General features: G+C 36.4%; 1 protein-coding gene across 2 annotated transcripts in view; it reads left to right on the top strand.

The window, feature by feature from the left end:
* Nucleotides 1–20720, top strand: part of ADAM23 (ADAM metallopeptidase domain 23) — a 78874-nt gene that overhangs the window by 8183 nt on the left and 49971 nt on the right. For both annotated transcript variants that reach the window (XM_010565129.1, XM_010565138.1), the window contains exons 2-3: nucleotides 2421–2497; nucleotides 16889–16952. In XM_010565129.1, coding sequence (XP_010563431.1) covers nucleotides 2421–2497; nucleotides 16889–16952 — 141 coding nt within the window. The remainder of the gene's footprint in view (nucleotides 1–2420; nucleotides 2498–16888; nucleotides 16953–20720) is intronic.

The raw sequence follows: 20720 nt of genomic DNA, 5'->3' as shown, positions 1-20720 counted from the left end.
CAACTTGGCTAAGTACAGTGTTTGGGATCACTGGTAGTTAGTATTATTTCTAAAACAGCTTGTAAACATCATTAATTATATACTACACTGAGTAAATCCTGATTGAGCAGCCACTCTTTGCCACGTTAACTATGTCAGGAATGTTATGTCATAGATCAGTAAATGGTAGTCTTATCTTAAAGGAAAGACTCAATCTTCATGGTTTGTATGTAAAAATGCCGTATACTCAAAATTACCATGTTTATCTTTGAGCAGGAGATATTTTGAAACTTCCAAGTACATAGTACATGCTCTTTTAAACTTTCCAGATAGTTAATAATCGTCATGTTTGTGGCATGTATATGAAGACACATAATTTTAGGTAAATGTTACATGTGGAGGAGACTCAAAGCAGTAGCACCTGTAACTCGTAAGTGGAATCTTTATGGGATAAAACTAATTGCAACGCTTTTCCTGCAACAAATTTTCATGCTTTTTTAAAAAATTAAATACATACATGTGCATGTTGAAAACATGAGGTTTTTGTCAGACAGGTGCTTTTCAGGCACCTTGTGACACTTGTTCCTTGGTTTCACTGTGCAAAAAAAGTGGAGCAGGGGCTGAAAAGCCTCTCCTACTAGGCATGCATTTACACTGAGGTTCTGTGCTTTTTTTTTTTTTTTTAATGTATATGCTGGCTTTCTTCCTTGCAGATTCTCTCAGATTTTTTCTTATGGAGATTCTCTCCATTGAGTCATCTGTTTGTCTTTATACTCAAACTGTTTTACTCTGGTGATTCAGAGCAGCTGTAAACTGAGTTTGCCAGGCCAGTGTTATCAGTGAATTGGTGAACTGGTGAGACGACTGTTAATTTACCAAAAAATGTCACAGAGAGAAAGCTTGATACTGGCTTGCTTCCATATTATTTTAGATATCACCTAGGAATATTATTTTTAAAATTCTTGATTAAAGTTAGTGTATTTTTTAATAGAAAAAAACCCCAGGATTTAGGTAAGAGATTGTTTAATGATACTGAAGATCTTTAAAATATTTTGTAACTCCACACTTTTTATAAAGAAGCTTGACAACAAAGCTCTGTGACCCTGTTGAAAGAGATGATAATTCTGCAGGCAAAGAATGATTGACTACCACAGGAAACATCACAGCTGATTTTAGTCACTATAGCAACTTTTAGAAATTTTTTTAAAAATTATATTGAAGTGGTTTATCAAAGATGATGGGTAACTTTGCTGAGAAATAAGATGAAAATCAGTGCTGCTCTGTGTAGTGCAAGAATGGAAGAGGAACAAAAAGAATTTATCCTTTGTGGAAAAATTTCCAAAGGAGAACAAAATTGTAGGCTTTGTGGGCTGTAAAGGCTAACTTTCATGTTAAGTTATGTTGTAAACTAGCTAGAACTATATAGTTTTTGTGACATACCTGAAGATTCATTGTGGTGTTTAATAAAAAATAGTATTTTTGTCTTTTGATTAAAGGGCTTAGTCATAATATTCCAACTTCATGTAATTATTAATGCTGTATCAAATTAGTGTATAAGTAAGCATGATTTGATTAGACCATTATTGGGGAAGAGGTCCTATGAAATTCAGATCTAATCTTTTCCACCCTGCTGGAACAGTGTCTTCAAAAAAGAAATTCTTGGATCATCTTTTCTCCTTATTTTTCTAGAAAACAGATGAACATGTTTTAAATGCCTTTGGCTTCAGTTACAACAGTATAGAAAAGGATAAAGAATACAATTTATATAACTGAAAAAAATTGAATATCCTGAAAGTTAAAGTTAACTCCCTATGTGAGACAAGCTCATGTTGTTTTATTGGTGTTGTATGTTGAGCAGCATGAGTCTTCTGTGTGCTGGTTTGGCTATAATGCCAAGTAAAAAGTCTGTAGTTGTGAAAGGATTACTTTGAAGGAGTCTTTCATAACATGTAATATAAGGCTTGCCATGATTTTATTATTTGAAGGTGTGTATTACAAATGCTTTAATTATTTCAGGCCTTTTAAAGTGAATGAATACAGTAACATAATTAAAAGAACAGTATACTACATTACTTAACGCTTTTATCTGTATTTTGCCATAATCAGATGACTATATAACATTTATGTGAATCTTTTTTCCTTTTTTTTCCTTCTTGTTTTTGTGAGAAATGAATGTGTATTTGAAAGCATGCTTTTCAAGTACCATTTGCATCTCTCTTCCTTTACCCTCTAAAAAGGCATATTCTTCTGAATCAGAATTTGGTACAAGGGCAAAGCTTTTCATATGCCTATGAGATTCATGAAAATAAGCGTGTTTTCCATAACTTTATTTTTCACAGGTGTTTGTCACATATTTGTTGCATATAAAGCTCAGTGATTCTTCTGACAACTTTAAATGTTCTGCAAAACTGTGTAGTACTGCTGTGTGTTCATGTTTACAGGCTGTACATCTGGCCCAGGCAAGTTTCCAGATTGAGGCCTTTGGCTCCAAATTCATCCTTGACCTCACACTGAATAAGTAAGTGCACAATTTGAGGTTTCTTTCTTTCCTGCTCTTGTCTTTAACTTATGGTACAAGGTCAGGGCATGTGAAATCCCAAGATCTGTGGAAAAATATGCTGTTATCCAAGTTTATTAATACAAAATAACATCTAGCCTTTTTAGAGCAAGCTAACTGTTATCCTTGCTGATGCCTATAACACACATACCTTTAAAATTTTATAATTCATCATAAAATAAATGATGATGGAGAGATTCCAGTACCAGTAGTGCTTGAAAGGTGTGAATTTTCTTGTGCATTTTTTTACTTATTGATGAACTGTCATGCAGATGTTGTTTTAGTTGCTCAAGTTGATGTGTAGGAATATTGTAAATACTTGTATGAATGGCTTATCTTTAATGATCTGGAAAACATGCTGTTGTCGCTATAATCATGAAGTTCCTAATGAGGTGGGAATCCTAACAGTTTGGCTGTACTGAAAGGTGTGGCTAGAGTCTGTCCACCAGTAAGATAGACAATTTTACGTAATCGTCAGGTCTAGAAGATCTGACTTGTAATACGGGTCAATGGCACTTTAGTTGTTTATATCACATCTATTTATATCCCCAGCTGAAGGTATGGAACTATGTTTTTCTAAAAATTGTAATGAAGTTTTTTTGCCACTGAAAGTTTACACTGAGAAAGCTTAAGAATAAGGTGGAAGTATAAAATCAGTACTAAATTCTGGACCGGTAAGATTATCTACAGTGTTGCTTAAAAGTGTATTTATTTACCCCTTCTGCTGCCCTTGAGCCTTTCAGCACAGTTAAAGGAGAAACAAATTTACAGAAACAATTGCATAGTGTTTTTAAAAAAAACCAAAACATGTTCCTCTGGTCTTGAGGTCCATATGAGGTCTTACTTTGGTCTTAACTGTCACGTAATGAAAGTTTTGTTAGGGAGAAAAATGCAAGCTTATTAAATCTAATAGCTTTTCAAAGCAGCAAGATATGGCTTTATAAAATTTGCTGAACTGTTACATTCACATATTTTGGTGCTTGGCTACTAGTTATCGGATGTTTTGCTGTAAAGGTGAACTGGGAACATTTTCCTTCATCCAGGCATGATTTTGAAGTTAGGCTGCTCTTGCAGTTCCGTCTTTTAAAATGTGACACAAAGTCTGGAGTGGCTGGGAAAAGAGGAGTTAATATGAAGGCAGAGAATGGCACGCAGAATGGAAGGAGAAAGAAAGCTTGAAGATAATTGGGTGTTCTCTAGCCTCTGGAAGAACTGTAGCATAGTGCAAGACTACAGTGTTTCAGGAGAGCTGGAGCTGGACCCATGCAAAGTAGTTTCTAGTGGGGTAATCATGACATTTGTGAGGGAACCTATATCTAGTGGCCTCTAAGCTACAGGGAATTTCTCCTCTTGGTCTGCTTGCCACTGTTCCTGTTTGCATGTCCAGCCAATAGCGAGACTGAGCAGATTCCCAAGATGGCACTAAACATAGGGTATGGCTGGTCACACAGATCATCACAGAGAAAAAACATTGCCTTTACTGGCACCATGTGTAAACACGAACAGCACTCAGGTGAACAAGAATAGAAACAGCCTGATAAAGTTCTCCAGGTGATGGGAACTGGAAGCTTGCTAGTGAAATGCGCACACCAGCCCTCTCCTGATTCACAAGCATGCCCACATTCAGACTCAAATGTTAACACAGGCTTTAAGTTGATCAAACATTCATGTCTAGGCCTGAGGTCTCTTTATCACCGGCTTAGACCTTAGGTCTTTCTAGATACAGGTCTTCTCATAGTTGTTGACTGACCCTGAAGTTTGCTTGCACATCACACCTATGCAGAATAGAGAGCAAAGTCACTCAGAAGATATGAGTAGGACTCAATAAACAGAGGCCAGACTGTAGCGATCAGGTGTGGGGCTGGGCCAAACAAATACTGACTTGCACCTTACACTAGTGACTCCTTTTTATGCCACTTCCTCTCCATTTTCCCATGCTTGTTCTCCTGATTCACCTTCCCTACCTCTGGCGCTTCCCCTGGACATCCCACAAAAATGTTTGCACATTTCCACAAGCCCCTGCAGACATCCTGTAATAAGTTTTTTCTTTCCCAGGACACCAATGATGACATTGTTTACCACTTCTTATCTGTTCTAAAGTTCTGGTTGAATCTCTTCAAGGCCATGCCTGAGTGGCTCTTTCCATGGCCTGTCAGTCAGTGACCTAACAGAGATAATTACAAAGACCAGAACTCTTATCTTCTGTTCATTAGGGTTTGTGAGTCTGAGTGTTGGTTGCTTTTCCTGTCCTAGTCCCTTATGCTGAATGGCTGTTAACCAAATACCATCACAAATCAGATAGCCTTACATTCCCCACACCCTTGCAGTGTTAACCATTGTCCAGCCCTGCTGTTTGTCCTTGCTTATTTATAACAACAAAGGGTCCATAAAGAAAGTAAATGTACATATTTTTTCTAACTGTGGTTCCTTTATCAGCAATCAAGAAATGCAATATCTTTCACTTCAAAAAGAGAGAGGAAGATCACTTGCTGTGTACCTTATGCAAAGAAGTTCTGCTCTTGGGGTATCGAGAATTTTCTTACTGGCTATGTGTAAGGTGCAGGGTGTTCAGGTGCTTTATTGGTACCCCTACCATTTGCCTCTATACATCAGGTTTTCTCCTAGCTTCCTATGTGGCTTTTGACTCATAAATGTTTAACTCTTGATCTGGCTCTGCTCCAGAAAATAATGACTTCAAAAACCTGCCCTACTTCTTGACCTGACATAAGACTCTCAAACCGTAAGTCATAAAACTTGTAACATCTTAACTTGTAAATACCCGCAGACAATGATTTGAAAAAGACCCATTCAGTTACATTTATGTGTTCAGCAAAATCCTGCCTTTTGCTACTATGTTGGATTACAATGAATTTTAGTTGGCATACTGGTATTACTAATGTCTGGTCAGAAGGAAAGGCAGAACAACAACAGGGCCACAGACTTGATCTGTTATGTGCTGTTGGCCAAAATAATCCAGTCACATGTGGAATATGTATTCAAAATCTGGAATACCCTTGGATATGTTGAATGTATATTTGTGTCAGTTACTCCAAGGTGAGTTAATGTCTACTGCTCTGTGTGTGTATTCTGGTTTTGTCCCTTTTTTAGGAAAGTTCTTTGAGTATATAAAGCTAAAATCAGAGGATTGTTGTTGCCTACAAAACAGATTTTGGTTTTAAGTTTTCTTTACCTTTGTTGGAATCTGTGTGGTTGCCTACCTTCTATGTTCCAGCTGCTCTTTTTTTCACAGCAAGTAGTATAACCAGGAGGTGAAGAAAATTGGATATTCACTTGCATTAGTAACTGTCAGGATTTTGTAAGAAGAACACATGGCAATCTGGAAGTTTCTGGAGCACGTTAATATAAATTCTTACTTGATGTTTTCTATCTTGCTATAGTGCAACAGCACAAACAGCTTGAAGGGAATACAAGCTCATCAAACCTCTTGAATCCAATGTGCAGAGACAATTCAAATGTAAGATTTGTATGGAATTTGAATGGGTAATCAGCTTTTCAGTTGCACAAGGCCTACAAATGTTAAAACAGATGAAATATAATTTGTTATTCTGAAGGTCATTGTTTGCAGCTTTTTCTGACAAGAAGACTCAAGAAAAAAGATTAGTTTTGAACTCTAACAACGTGGGCTACTCTGAAGTTTCAGACATTTTGCCCCTCGTTACACTTAAATGTTTGACCAATTTCAGGCTGTCAGTGTGATGTAATTTATGACAATGCATAATAACTGCAGATATGTGGATTATGGAAGTAATTTGATGCAAAAAATAATACTTTTTCTAATCTGTAATGGATTAAATAATGTTTTTAGTTAATGCTCTTACTACAAAAATGAAAGATTATAGGGTACTAGTGGGGTAACGATTAACCCCATTTGAAAAGTTAGACTTTTTATAATTCAGCTCTGATTGCCCAAACTCAATAAATTTCCTATGCAACAAGTAACATGTACCATTGTCTTAAAACCCAATTTATATAAAAAGCCTTTAAAAGTGTTCATTAATTTCAGTAAATTCATATTTTTGCCCTCAATATTGTTAATTAATGGTTGTAACAATGTAGTTGAATAATCAATGATCCTAGGATATCTGAACAATTTCTTACTTTTTTCATTTATGTATTATATACACAATGTATATATACATAAATGTATATAATACACAAATGTCTGTGAGGTGCTAACAAATTACTTTTTAATGATCTGTTTTCCACCAATTTGTAAAAGGCTTTTAAGCTGCTGCTCTTCTGTTGAAGGCCAAGTATTTCTGCAGGTAACTCTTATGTCCTGTTTAAAGCTAGCAGTCTTTATGTTTTGATGTAGTACTAAAACACATCAGAAAGCAATACTACCAAAAGCTGTGAATTAAAAATGTCTACTTGCTATTTTTTTGAGTGATGAGTATATTGTCTGGCAGTTTTCAGCCAATGGTCTAGCACCAGTCTCTAAGTAAGGAGTCACCTCCAACACTGGGGGCTGGGACCATGCTTTCTCTCACTGGGACTGTGGTGTCTGAGGCCCATACAACGAATGGGGAATTAGGTACCTGAGCTGGACAGAAACAGAAGGTAAAAACCAACGACAAAAAACTTCTGTCCCTTCCTACTGAAAAATTCCCTCCAAATTTAGGATTCTGGGGGAAGGGGGGAAAAAAATCACCAAAACCAGCCTGTATTTTTCAGCTTTTCTTTCTTTTCCCTGTAGAAGTCTACCTTTCCAGGAAAATGGATTTTTCTTTTCAATTAAGAGGTCATATGAAAAAAATCTGGCATCTTTGGCATGAACTGAGAAAAAACCCCTACCATGTTTGACTGTAACATGACTTAAATATTTGAGACCTTAAAATATGATGACTATTGTGAGCAGTCAGTCTTTGAAGTGCAGCATTACAGCCAACATATTACAGCCAATTTTATCCATCAGTTTAAAGCTTATAATTGTTGTGTAGTCTTTGTGTATGTTTCTGTAGGGCTGAATTTAATTTGAGAATAATTCCAGCAGAGATTACATTGTTAGCATAATTTAAAAAACAGTGGGGCAGTAACTGGGTTATTTGAGAATCTATTTGATTCTTGTTTTATCTCAAAATTCTTTTTTAATGGAAATGGGAGAACTAGTCACAGTTTTCCAGAAAGAAAACTTCAAATGTTTATAACATTTTCTTAAATAAAAGCTTAAACATTTAAGGTACTAAATGGATCCTATGAGATACACAAGCTGTGTAAATTAAATGTGATAATATTACTGTGGCAAGCTTAACTCTAGTCAGCTTTTTAAAATTTGTTACAGATGAGATGCAAAGAACTTGGTGTTAGGATTTTACAACAATGAGTGTGTACTCCTGTGAGTAAGTGCAGTCTTGAGTGTCTCAGCTGTAGGTAACAGGGCTTTACTGCCTCATTTGCCACACCCAGAACTGGAGGCAACCTATTAAAAGTTATCATTGCCTTAGTGGGCATTTCATGTGCAAAAAGACTTAGAGACAGATACTAAAACCTCTATATATTTTTCAAGACATTAATGTGTGAAAAAAGCCTTCTTTTGTAATTTTAAAAATTATAAAAACCTGATGGTGTGAAGAAGCTTCCTTCTCAATTACTGTGTTCAGCCATAAATTAGAAGCATTAATTAAAAGCAATATTTCAGTAATTCTGTCTTCTCTTAGTATTTTGTTTCTGTAATTTTAAGTGTTTAGTACAATTCTCTTCAGGTATTTTTTTCCATCCTGTCACTAAGGTTATGATAAAAATGTGTATAATATTATGATGCATTTGCATTTTTATGTTCACTAATGTGCACTGTTTAGTGTTTTACTCGTGCACTCTTCCAGGAATACAGTAGGAGGCAGCACTAGTCCTGCCATTGACCAAGGGCTTGCACTCTTAGCTAAATGTCTCAAATATTTCTCAGCAGTGTTTCAGTTCCTTGTCAGCTACTTCTTTCATTCCTCCTAGAACTTTCTAGATCAGTCCTTGCAATATTTTTCCTTTTTTGATCTAATTTTTCTTCATCTCATCTTCTTCTCTTTAGCAAGTCTTTATAAAATAAAAAGTGTGTATGTCTGTCTGTTTCTAGTATGTTTTATAGGGGAGCATTTATAACTGCAGCCATAGAAATTAATGTTGCAGTCCCTGACTTTCAAGAACTCAAGTTTTGGATTCCCCTGTAGTAATTAAGTAATATCCCTATGCCTGCTGTGCAATGTATGAGTAGAGTTGTGCTCCGTAGAATGGCTATCAGTAAAACCATTGACCACAGAACTTATTTTAACAAGACTACAAGAAACTCAGCACAGGCTAATTTGTTTTTTTGAAATTCCACTTTTTTTTTTTTTCCATGCTGATGTACGAGCTCTTGGGATGTATGTTCCTGCATGGTATCTGGGAGCCTCTGGGAAGAGGCATCTTAAAGAATTTGTAAAAAACCAAAACATAAACAAAAGAACAAACAAAAAAACCCCTCCACCCCCACCCCCCCCCCAAACCCCAAACCCCAAAAAACCCAAACCCCAAAACCTGAGAGGATGTGCTGTTTGTATTTTAAAATGCAGACATTGATGTTGTGAATGTTAGCCCTCTTGTCAGACTGGTGGAGTGAAAAGACTTTATCCTGTGCACTCCTGATCCTGGACTTAATCAAGTGTGGATCTCACACCCTTCTGAACAGGGTTTTGAATGTCTGTCAGCTGAGATGCGACCACAGCCATTGGTTTGGTGGTTTGTTAGGGTCAGCAAGCTCAGGGCAAGGCAAATACACATTTGGGGCAATATGACAATGCTATAAAATTCTGTGTGGCAGGATGAGGATGTTTATTGCCTCCCCTGTGTAGCAGCTACAGGTATCAAATACAAAAGGAGGTCTGAGAAGAGGTGCTTCTCAAAAAAAAAATTAAAATGCAGATCTTGTCACAGGATACTGTGCATATTAAACTATTTACAAGAGTTAAGGGATTGGAAGAACAGAAAAGAAATCTACTGAGGGCCATTGAAAACAATTTTATACTAACTCTGGTTTATGAAATCCTGCTGTCACAGATCACTGGGTGCTGAGAAAACTCACTGAAAAATTGCTATGTGTGTATCTGCTGTCAAACAACTACTAAGCAGTTGTCTGACTTGATGCATCCTTTCTTAGGTTATATTCTTACTCTTGCTCACATGTAACCACTGCAACATGGCAGTGCTGAAGAACTGTTATTTTGCTAATTTAGTAGATTTTTCAGTCTGTTTCTGAGATGGTCCGGTCTTGTTAATAGTGACATCTTTATGCTGAAGTGAATTACTGGGATCTCAGATTCTGTTATAGCCAGGCTGAAATCTTTGCATTTGGAGCTAGTATAAAGCCTATGTATGCTTGACATGATTAATTAAGTTCATCAAACTAGCTCCTAAGAGCCTATATAACTGAGTTTAACTTGATTCAATGACAGAACTAAAGTTGCGCAATATAGTTCAACATAGAAGCGTGGATTAAGGGAACCAGAATAAACTTTTAGTTTGCTGGAGTACCAAAATGTATCTCTGATTCTGCTAGAGTCATTAATCTAATCTGAAGGTGGCCAAGTCAGCTCTCTATAAGTACAAATAAATTTACTTCACTGGTTTTAGTATTAGAAATAAAATAATAAAAACCCACCACACCCACATTTGGTTGGATTTTTCCTTCATAGTAAGAGTTAAATTGGACTGTTATCATTAGACACAAAGTAACAGAACATGTGGAGCATTCATTGAATTCTTTAAGAGGAGAAGAAACCCAAGTTTCTTTTGTAAATAAAGAAGCTTGCTTTAAATGAAGGAAGATTTGGCAAATATGGTTACCATTGAATGAGATCATTCTGGCAGACAGACGGCAGCCTTCAGCCTTACACTACAGGTTAACAAAATTCTTACTGATAATTCAAAACTACCTGTTTTCCAAGCAGGTGACAAAAAAAAATACATTATTGAATGAACTTGAACAGTTGTTTAAAGGAAATCTTTACTTTGTCAGTTTCTCTTCTAGCGAAGTTCTGTCATAGCAAATTACATTGAGGTATTTTCCATGACACAGTACTCGTACATATCTTCTGTTCATTTCTTCATATCCTTTTACATAGCCCTTTTTAAAGCGGTATCTTCTTCAGGGCTATGGTAAAGGAAAATATGGTAGAAACTGAGCGACATACTGTTCTTAATGTTCTGAGGAACTCTTCAAGCTTCTACTTTCAAAATGCTTGCTGAAGTAGCTGTTAAGATACAGCATGTTCCATTCTCAGATGGAGGGCTTCAGGACATTGTTGTCTGAACTCCCTTGACCTGACTCAGGGCTTCTTGCATTGAGGGAGGCAGACTGATCCAGAAAAGAATCTGGAGCATTTTCTGCACCATTCTATACAACTTCAGAACATGCTTTCCTATCAGTCTTTTTTGGAGCTCTTTTTTGAGGACCTCTTAAAAAATACCTAAAATATCACCGAGGTAATTTCATTGTCATGAATTTGTTGTCCAGTCATCCTTTTCTCTACCTGAAAGACAAGCCAAATGAAAACAAACGACAAGAGTAAGGCTGTGCAAGAAGTGATTTTTAAGTAAGTGTACTGTTTACTGTTATAGAATCATTATGGTATTAATACCAGGACTGAGGAGGGACTTTCTTTGATTCCATAGTTATGGAAAAGTTAACCTATACACCTGCATCATCAGTTGTTTCTTTTAATTGCTTGTAAACACAGATGCTTGATCCACAGTATCATGTTTTGATTTTTAAGCTCCTTCAAGGTAATATCAGAAAAAGTAGTGAAACTTTGCTGTGTTTTAAAAAACAACAATGAATATTTGCAGTATATTTATTCCTTGGAGACACTCTTGCCAGAGCAGCTTCAAAGACAACGGCCAAGTAAAGACTACTGTAAATACATACTAGAAATTTAATAATGAATTCCCATAAGAACAGTCAATTCAACAAAACTTGTGGGTATAATCGAAACTGGTAATAGAAACAAGGCTATAGGTGGCCATTTCATTAGATGACAGTGTCTTAATGATCTAACAAAATGCTGTAGCAAGGTCTCAATTTGTTTTTCACATCTTTATGTGCTACTAAACTGTATCTGTCAAATGGACAAAACATCTGATGGGTGTTAAGTCATTCAACTAAACTAGGTTGCTCAGACACTGGTACTGAGCTTGAATCATTTCAGAATACTTAAAGATATTCCTTGGTAGTAGGTTAGTATAAAGATAATTTAAGAAGCATGCAGGAAAGATAATTCAGCTGTAGTCTGATTTTCCACAGGCTGCATACTAGTTCTTGGAAGCTAACTTGGTTACTTGTGTATGAGATCTCTTTTAGTCATTTCATAGCCTTTACCTACCAAAATCAATTCTTTTCATCAGGTTAGATGCCAGCTGAGGTAAGCTACTTTTCACACTGCAGCTCTCCTGCTAATGAAAACAGCAGCAGTGAAATATGTGCTGGGGAAGTGGATGTGGGTTCTTCAGAAAGCATCTGCTACTTGCTTTAACAGCTGGTCTGTGTCTTCAAAGGCAGCAATTACCAGGAATGGCATATCCCTTTGCTGCTTATTTTACATCTCTCAATGTAACTCAGAAGAGCTGGTGCAGGACAGCTTAATAAAAACAATTACCCAAGACAAACAAGGCAGGGTGGGAGGAACTATAGAAAAGGACACAGTAGACTTAAAATTTTCTTTTTCATGAGTTCGTTCAGCATGTTGCAATTTGATGTGTGCATTGTAAAGCATCACACTAATGTGTCACTAGCCTAAATATGCTTTTGTCTGATGTGATAATGACTTGCATAATTGTTTCAATTAAAGCTTGCACTGTTTCTGGTGGTCGTAATATTGAAAAACAAATTTGCTGTACTGGGTGCATTTCTGCTCAATCCAAATGTAAATGAATCAACTGAAAGGTGACAAAACACAGTCCAGTGCAGATGAGGCACAAATGTATTTTCTAAAATTGAGGGCTACCTTTCAGAGGTAAATTTAGGCATTCTGTAAATTATAACGAAAGAATAAGAATTATTTTGTGATGTGGAGACTCCCTACTTTATGCCTGAGTTCTGTATCTCATTCCTCAGGTACTCGTACTTCTACATGAGCTCTTAATCGGTGTATTCCAGGCCTTTCTTTTTAATGCCACTTACGTAAAGGATCCCATCACACCTACTGGTGAAATTACAGTGCTCCTCTGTGTATCTGTCTTTCATGTTGGAAAAAATGTTTGAAAGTTATTTTGGTTAAGTGTTTTTTGGTTTGTTTGTTTTTTTTTCCTTGTCCTTAAATAATTTCTTCTGTCTTTTGTCAGATTTGTCAGCATTAATAACATATAAAATTTTTGCTAGAGACAATAAGCAGTTTTATGCTTATTTTTACAGCTGTTGTTATTCCTGGAGCTTTAGCAAAATATAGAATAAACTCCCTTACCCAAATCCTGTCTTTTTCTTTGCGGCAACAGTGGAACAATTTTTCTGGATTTTTCAGTTCTAGACTACTCTCTGCAATATCACATTTCAATACTAACCATTTCTAAGCACAGTTACAAATGTGTTTGTACTGATTTTGTTATGAATATAGAGAACAGGACTGAGATTAGCTTTATTATAGAAGCAACTCGTTGTGTGTACTAGCAGAGCCATGTTGGAAAATGCCTGCAAATGTACTGTCCTCCTCCCGTTGCCCCCTCTTCCCCTGAATAAGATTATGGTTGTCTCAGATTAGCAGTATATATTGAGGGATTTCTGGATGATTGGAAGTAAGGTGTTCTTTCGGATGTTTGCTAGTGCAGACAGATACTTGAAATAAGAATAAGTGATACAAGGTACCTGGCAAAAATCAGGTACCTACCAAGGTAGAGGCATACAGTTTAAAGAGAAGCTGACTGATTTTTTTCATGGAAAGTTCAAAATTCTTGCTGCCCTGTGTGAAATGTTAAGAGAAAAATGCCCTTGCAGTATTTTGGTGGTTATGTGTGACAAGCTTAAGAACATAATAGTGATTGGAAACTAGTGTTAAATACCCTGTTACAGGGTAGGATGAGAACGGGTTTGTGAAAGACAATAGCCTTATCATACATTTTCTACTCCAACTTCTAGGTGGCAGATACTGTGTTACATTTGGCAAAAGGGTGGTTCACGAATTAAAGGTGCGTTTTGTTTACAGCATGGCATTTGGGAAGTATATCATGAATAGCAGGCCTCAATTTTCTTTGGAGAGAATTTGTTCAGTATGGAGAATTTCATTGATGTGCCTTGTATCTAGCAGATCCCACAGGACAGTAGCGTTGGGAAGTCAGCAATAAGAAAATTGTAGGATCTGCTGGAAAAGCTGCTGTCTGCTGCATCCTTGCTTTGTAATTGTAACATATATATATATGGAGTATTCCATCACAAGCATGTCATGTTAGATATCCTATCATGTAGGACACAGTATATACTACCTGAATCAGGTATCCCTTTGCAGTTGGAAGTAATGAGAAGCTAAAAAATGGAAGCAGTTGGCAGATGAAGGAAACAGCTGGGTTGTAACGGAAGTTCAACCAAAATCCAAGAAAAGAGCACAGAACTCTGGAAAGATCCTGCAAAGGGTGGACTAAGGAAATTTTGAGGAGTTCTTACATCACATGTAATGGGATAAATCTGAGAGACAAATGGTGTAATTAAACTACAGTTAGTTGTGAGTCCCACAGTAGACACAGTGGGAAATCACCTACTGTGAGTCTTAAGAGATGCCAAAAGTACTAGATAGATAGCATTGAAAGCAGTTCTGAGATCAGTCGGGTAAGGTTAGTAGAAGAGGGCAAAAAAGGGGGTGTGAGAGTGTAAGCTTGAAACAGGGAGATAAATGCTGATGCTGGAATTCGTTTGAGGAAACCAAATGGCCTCCATGAATTGAAGCAGAAGTGCCTGTAAAAATCTGAATCTGGTCAAGGCCCTTTCAAGTTGAGCATAGTTTCAGTGTTTAACCATCCTCAGTGATTTTTTTAAACTTATATCTAATCAGAATTATCCATTTTCCTACTTGTGTCAGTTACCTCTAGCCTTGTCTATACCATCCTATTAAGTACCGATGATGGCAGTTCTTATGCTTCATAATAAGTAAGAAAAATGCAGAGAAGAAAAGGACATTATCAACACTCTAAAGTTTAATTGCTTTGATACGTAATACTCTTCAGAAGCTTCAAACCTTGCCACATTGAAGAAGTGATTGTTTGCATTGCATTTACACTTATACTATTTATAAAGCATTTGTTTTCTCTTGCAGAAAATTTATAGCTTACTATGATACAAATAGAGAAAGTTAAAATGATTTTATGCAACTGAATTTACTTTTAAATCTGGACTTTAAAAATATATCTATTAAATATTGCTATCAAAATGAAGGTTAAGACAAATGATGAGACTTCAGTAATTATTCATGGCTATTAGTGTTGGTTTTGCAGGCATAGAGTGGCCATAATGTGGTCTCTCAGTTCCATGAAAAAGGACTTTTAAGAGAATCACTGGTAACTGACTTCTGCAGGATCTTCTCTGATAAGTGTAGTGCCTGATAAATGCAGCATGAAGAATTGATTTTATGAGCCAGTAGTCCCAGAGTTGAAGTGTTACCAGGATTGCTAATAGCCTAAACTGAGTTTGAGATACCCATTATCTTAAGTTGTTCTTAGTCGTGAATTCCCATCAGAGCTATTTTGCCAGACCAGGCTTCCATAACGATGATGGTTTTTATTCATGGCAACAGTATTTTTGTTTTGATATATGTACCACTGTCAGACCCTTTAATGATTTTTTTTTTTTTTTTTTTTTTTTTTTTTGGAAGGGTACAGGCTCTTAGAGGCTTGAAAAATGCTGAGAATTCTGGATCCCATTAAGTAAAATGCTTATCTTGCATCTATGATGGGGCCAGTTAACATATTTAACTGCTTTGTTCTCCCTGGGCTGCTATGCTGCAAGCCGGATTATAACGGGGTGAGAAGTGAATGGGACACTGAAGTTATCCCAGGATACGTACAGGCTAGCTAATCTTATTTTTAAAAAAGAAATTTGAACCGTAAATTATACAGTAAGGGAAATTTTTATGCTTCAGAAATTTGTCTTGCCAGAGTTAGGAAAAAAAATAAGAGTGAGGAAAGAATCTGAGAAGAAAAAGTGAAAGGAAGAAAAGGGGTAGTATGGTTTGGGTTTTTGTGTGTGTGTGTTGGGGTTTTTTTTTAGTGTTTTTTGGTTTGGTTTTTCTTTTAAGAACATTACTGTCGTGGTTTAAGCCCAGCCAGCAGCTAAGCACCACACAGCTGCTTGCTCACTCCTCCCCTCTCCCAGTGGGATGGGGAGGAGAATCAGGGCGGGGAATAAAACTTGTGGGTTGAGGTCAGAACAGTTTAATAACTAAAGTAAAATATAATAATAATAAAAAAATAATAACAATACTAATTGTAATTAAAAGGAATATAACAAAAAGAGAGAAATTAGACCCAAGAAAAGACAAGTGATGCACAATGCGGTTGCTCACCACCTGCTGACCGATGCCTGAGCAGCAATCCGCCCCTCCTGGCCGACTCCCCCCAGTTTCTATACTGAGCATGATGTTCTATGGTATGGAATATCCCTTTGGCTAGTTGGGGTCAGCTGTCCTGGCCATGCTCCCTCCCAGCTTCTTGTACACCTGCTTGCTGGCAGAGCATGGGGAACTGAAAAATCCTTAACTTAGGACAAGCGCTACTTAGCAACAACTAAAACATCAGTGTGTTATCAAGATTATTCTCCCACTAAATCCAAAACAGACTGTACCATCTACTAGGAAGAAAATTAACTCTATCCCAGCCAAAACTGGGACAGCGTTACTGTTTTTAGAAAAAACTGAGTATTTGCAGTTGTGAAAGTGAATTACAGGTAAAGTATATGCTCTTGTCTTCAGAACAGTTGTGTATGTATTTGTTCAGCCTTATATATACCCTGTTTAACTTTTAGATAAAATATAAAATTTAACTGAAAACAATAATGAACTAAACGTACATTTTGTCAGTACCAGTTACTGGCAGCAAACAAAGTTCTAAAGCCATGGGATTTTTTTTGCATATTTAAAAGGCTGATAATGTAATTGTAAAGCTAAAATACAGGGGATTAGATTGCAGAATGAAATTCCCCCTTCTGAAACACGCTGACTTCCAGTGCACCAGCAAACCATTTACTGGACACAAGCTGCTTGATTTTGTTAAACTAATATACAACAAAAGAAAAAATGGTTTGAAAATTCTAACAAAAAAACCCAACCCCACCCACAGCAGTAGAAAGAATATTTAGATTTTTCTCATCTTGATTTTTCCTTTCTTTGACAGTGACTTGTTATCTTCCAATTATGTGGAGATTCACTATGAAGATGGAAAACCAAAGTTTTCTAAGGTATTGTGCTCTTAAAACATGTCAGAATGGTCTCTCTGAGGGAGCAATGCCAATAAAATGTTAAAAAAAGAAAAAAAGTTTTGCAAGACACACAGAAGCCTTTTTCCACACATACAAGGTAACTGTGATCTCATCTTGTAAGGATGCCTCAGTAATGCAAGAAGAATTGTACAAAAAAGGAAAGTTGTCTGTCAGGGTGCGGGGTAGGCAGTGGTAGGTGGTAGTAGTGAAGATGGTCCAGATACTGCCAGAACAATTACATCTTGTAAAATGAAGGAGGTGGAGGGGTTGAAGTCACCATCAGTATAGTCCTCGTTAATAATTTACATGACCTTAGCACAACGTGCAAGGGGAAAGCATAATGGTAATGTAAGACATTCAAACAAACAAAAAAAACTTGCAGTGACTTTTCTTTGCAAGAATTACACAGTTGTGAAACAGAAAATTAAAGACTTAATTCCAGAGGTTAAGGTTTCGGTTATTACAAAACCAGCATATTGCTTGATATCCAATTAATTACATTTGTCAAACTAGCTCCCAAATTGAATGCAGTGCCATAGGCTATTGATCCAAAGACAAAAAGATTAAAGTTCTGCAAGATAGTTCAGCCCTAAGGGAACCAGATCAGTCTTTTGTTTGTTGTAGTAACAAAATGAGGACTGGTAGGTTCCTAGGAAGGTTATAAACTATGTTTTCAGGGAATGGCTTTTTTCATATTTGGCATGAACGCTGGAATACTTGTGAGCTTATTACATGTGAAATACATCTCTATTTAGAGTGGAGGAAAGCAAGCATTCAAGTTGCATTTATGCCTTCAGCAAATCAGGACTGTTGTTTGTCCAAGTATTAGATGTATAGTTTATTATTTTGCCCTTGTTATAGAGAATCTCAAATAAAATAATATATCACAGATTAGGGCAAAATTAAACAATTACATTGCAATATAATTATTGCAAAATACTGTTTTGTTTTCTTCCATGTAACATACTAAGGAAGTTGTTTCGTTAAGACTCAGTGCTCTGCAGAACAGGCAAAAATGCTAAATGATGCAAGAAAACAATTCCCTTTGGCATTTAGACAAGCTCATGCAATTGTCAGCTGCAGCACTAGCATTGAGCACTGCGGTTGCTGAATCATGAATCTGACTAGAAAATTATATTAGAACTTTAGACTCAGCAAATGGACTACCTTTGCATGCTGAAGTAACTTGATCCAAACTTCCCAGGGGATGTTTTCTGAATTGATTTATTTAGAAACAACAAAGAGCTCCTGAGGTCACATTAATCTGTAAAAGGCTTCATTATAAGTTCCGAACATATGCACACAATTTGTGTAGGAAATAAATAAGGACTGTATCCTGGTCTTTTGCAGTATCTTACAATCCTTTTTAGACCTGAGTAAGTAAAAGATTGTTTTGTTTCCTGATGCGGATGTAAAGAAGTGATATCTTCATGAAAAGTATTGTATTTTGTAAAAAGAGGTAGTCTATTACAAGAGTGAAAACACTGAAGAGCAAACAGCAATTTCTTCACTCAGATGACTGTCTTCTAAAAAAAATTCTTGAAAAGCTACTTGTGTGAGAAACATAAGCACGATTTAGTTGTTAAAAAGCATGGCTTAGGCATTCTTACTAATGGAAAGGTAAATATGTAGTGATTGCTTTCTGTGTAGTACTTTGACTTTATAATGCACAGTAGTCTGTTAGGAATTTCATTCAGAATCTGATTAACATTAAATAAGATACAAAATGGAAATAATGCTGTGCATACTTAAACAAAAAGCATTTACTTTTTTGGTACTACTTTCAGTTATAATAATTGCAGAAGGAATGGGTCCAATATACTTGTTGGAATTCAGATGACATGACACCAGAATTAAGAATGTTTTGATGATGAATGGTACAGTTTTCAAACAGTGTGTGAGAGACACAACTACACCTAAGGGTTTTTAATAAAACTTTTTGAGAATACTTTTTATCTTTAGTTTAGCTGGTGTTATTGTTGATAGTCACTAAAGACCAACTACTTAAATAAGGTAAATTAGTATCATTCAGTTTTCCTCATTTCAGCTTCACTCACAAATAGCAGCAGCATTTCTGGTATTTAACAGCTTCTAAATTCACTAGTCCATTTTCTTTAGAAATGTCAACGTAGTGTTTCTTGGTTTCTTTCTGAACATTCATAGCTTGAACAGTCTGTTAATGGTGCTCTTGATGCTTTGTTTCTGTTAATAGAAAATAAATATACTCTTCTTGTTTACTCAGTTGAAACATTCCTATGAAGCTAGTTTATTTTACCCTTAGTCACGATAAGTACTTCTGTAAGCCTCTAACAGTCTAATCAGTTTATTCCTCAACAATTTACGGAATTTTAGGGATTAGTAATTCTACTGTCCAGCAATAAGGATAGAATTAATTTCTATCAGAATCAGAATACAGATAAAGGATTTAATAATTTGCCATGTGGCTTCCTATAGTATGTAATCCTAAAAATGTGCTACAGATTTTAAGTTTTTATACATACTTAGTTATTTACAGTCAAATAATACAAAACTCTTGATAGTGCCGTAGAACTCTACTTTCATTACACGGAGAAATTAAATCATACAAATTTAGTACGTAGAAGAAAACTAGAACATATAGAGAAAAATCACCAATTGTGCAAGTACAGAAAGTAAAAAAATTGGAGATTTAAAAAGATCTTCATGACATTATTTTAACACTAGTAATTCTTGCATGTGAGTAGATGATGCTTTGACAAAACAATTATTTCTGAATTTCTCATCTGAATCATTTATTTATTGTAGTCTGCTGTTAAGATCTCCTCCTAGAAGCTTCCTAGCCTTGGGATACAGAATCATTCTCCCTCTTTCTGATTTCATAAATCTTTGTGAGTTCCACAAAATGAGACTGCTTCAGTTTGATTCATGTAGGGTGCTCTGACACAAAGTAGCCAGTAACTGTGCAGGTAGAGTACACTTTTAGAAGGTGGGGAGATGTGAGTTGACTCTCTTCAAGGTGACCCTGGAAATTGTTCAGCAGTTGGGAAACCTGGGATGAGTGCTGTAGTTATTAGCCAGAGACGGGCATTGGCATGTAATGGTCAGTATTTTCAAAAATCCACTGCAACTCTGTTTTGTGAGGATCCGTCTTGTCACTCTGTCTTAGGTGTGTTCTGAGCATGCTTGAAGTTCTCTGCCCACTTTAAGGAGAGCTTAGATATGAGCTAGTTGCTTCAGGAGAGGAGAGCTCAACTTAGCTCATTCTATGATAAAAGCCAGGCAGATCAAGGGCACCTGCATTTCTGTTCATAGGAAAGCATGTAGCGTTCACTAGGGTTTAGTTGGCATCTGAGCAAGGCTTTTCTGGATCAGAACTTTAAGATTTTAAAGTATGTACCAAGTTGTTCTCTGTGGTATTTTGGTCTCCTGCTGTGTCCTGTTTCCCCCCATATGTACACATACTGCAGCTTCCCTTACATTCTTGCAGAGAAGCGAAAGACTACACACAGAGCTTCGTTGCACACCCATTTGGTAGCACATTTTGCACTAATTCTTTTCAGCCTAATCCCTGCATCAGCTGGCTCTTCAAATCTTGTATTGCAGCATTCAGCAGGATCTTGCTTACATCATATCATTAGGGCCTTTGAGAACTGAGGTTTTGGATCACAGTTTTGGATGTAGTTTGCCTAATTTTGTTTGGGTTTTTTTTTTTTTTAAGTCTCTAACATTTAAACACACTTGTAGGTAATTTAGATGTTATTATTTATT

This window comes from Haliaeetus leucocephalus, unplaced genomic scaffold (assembly GCF_000737465.1).
Source record: "Haliaeetus leucocephalus isolate CR32 unplaced genomic scaffold, Haliaeetus_leucocephalus-4.0 Scaffold1, whole genome shotgun sequence".
Taxonomy (NCBI): Eukaryota; Metazoa; Chordata; class Aves; order Accipitriformes; family Accipitridae; genus Haliaeetus; species Haliaeetus leucocephalus.
This window is presented reverse-complemented; position numbering and strand designations above follow the sequence as displayed.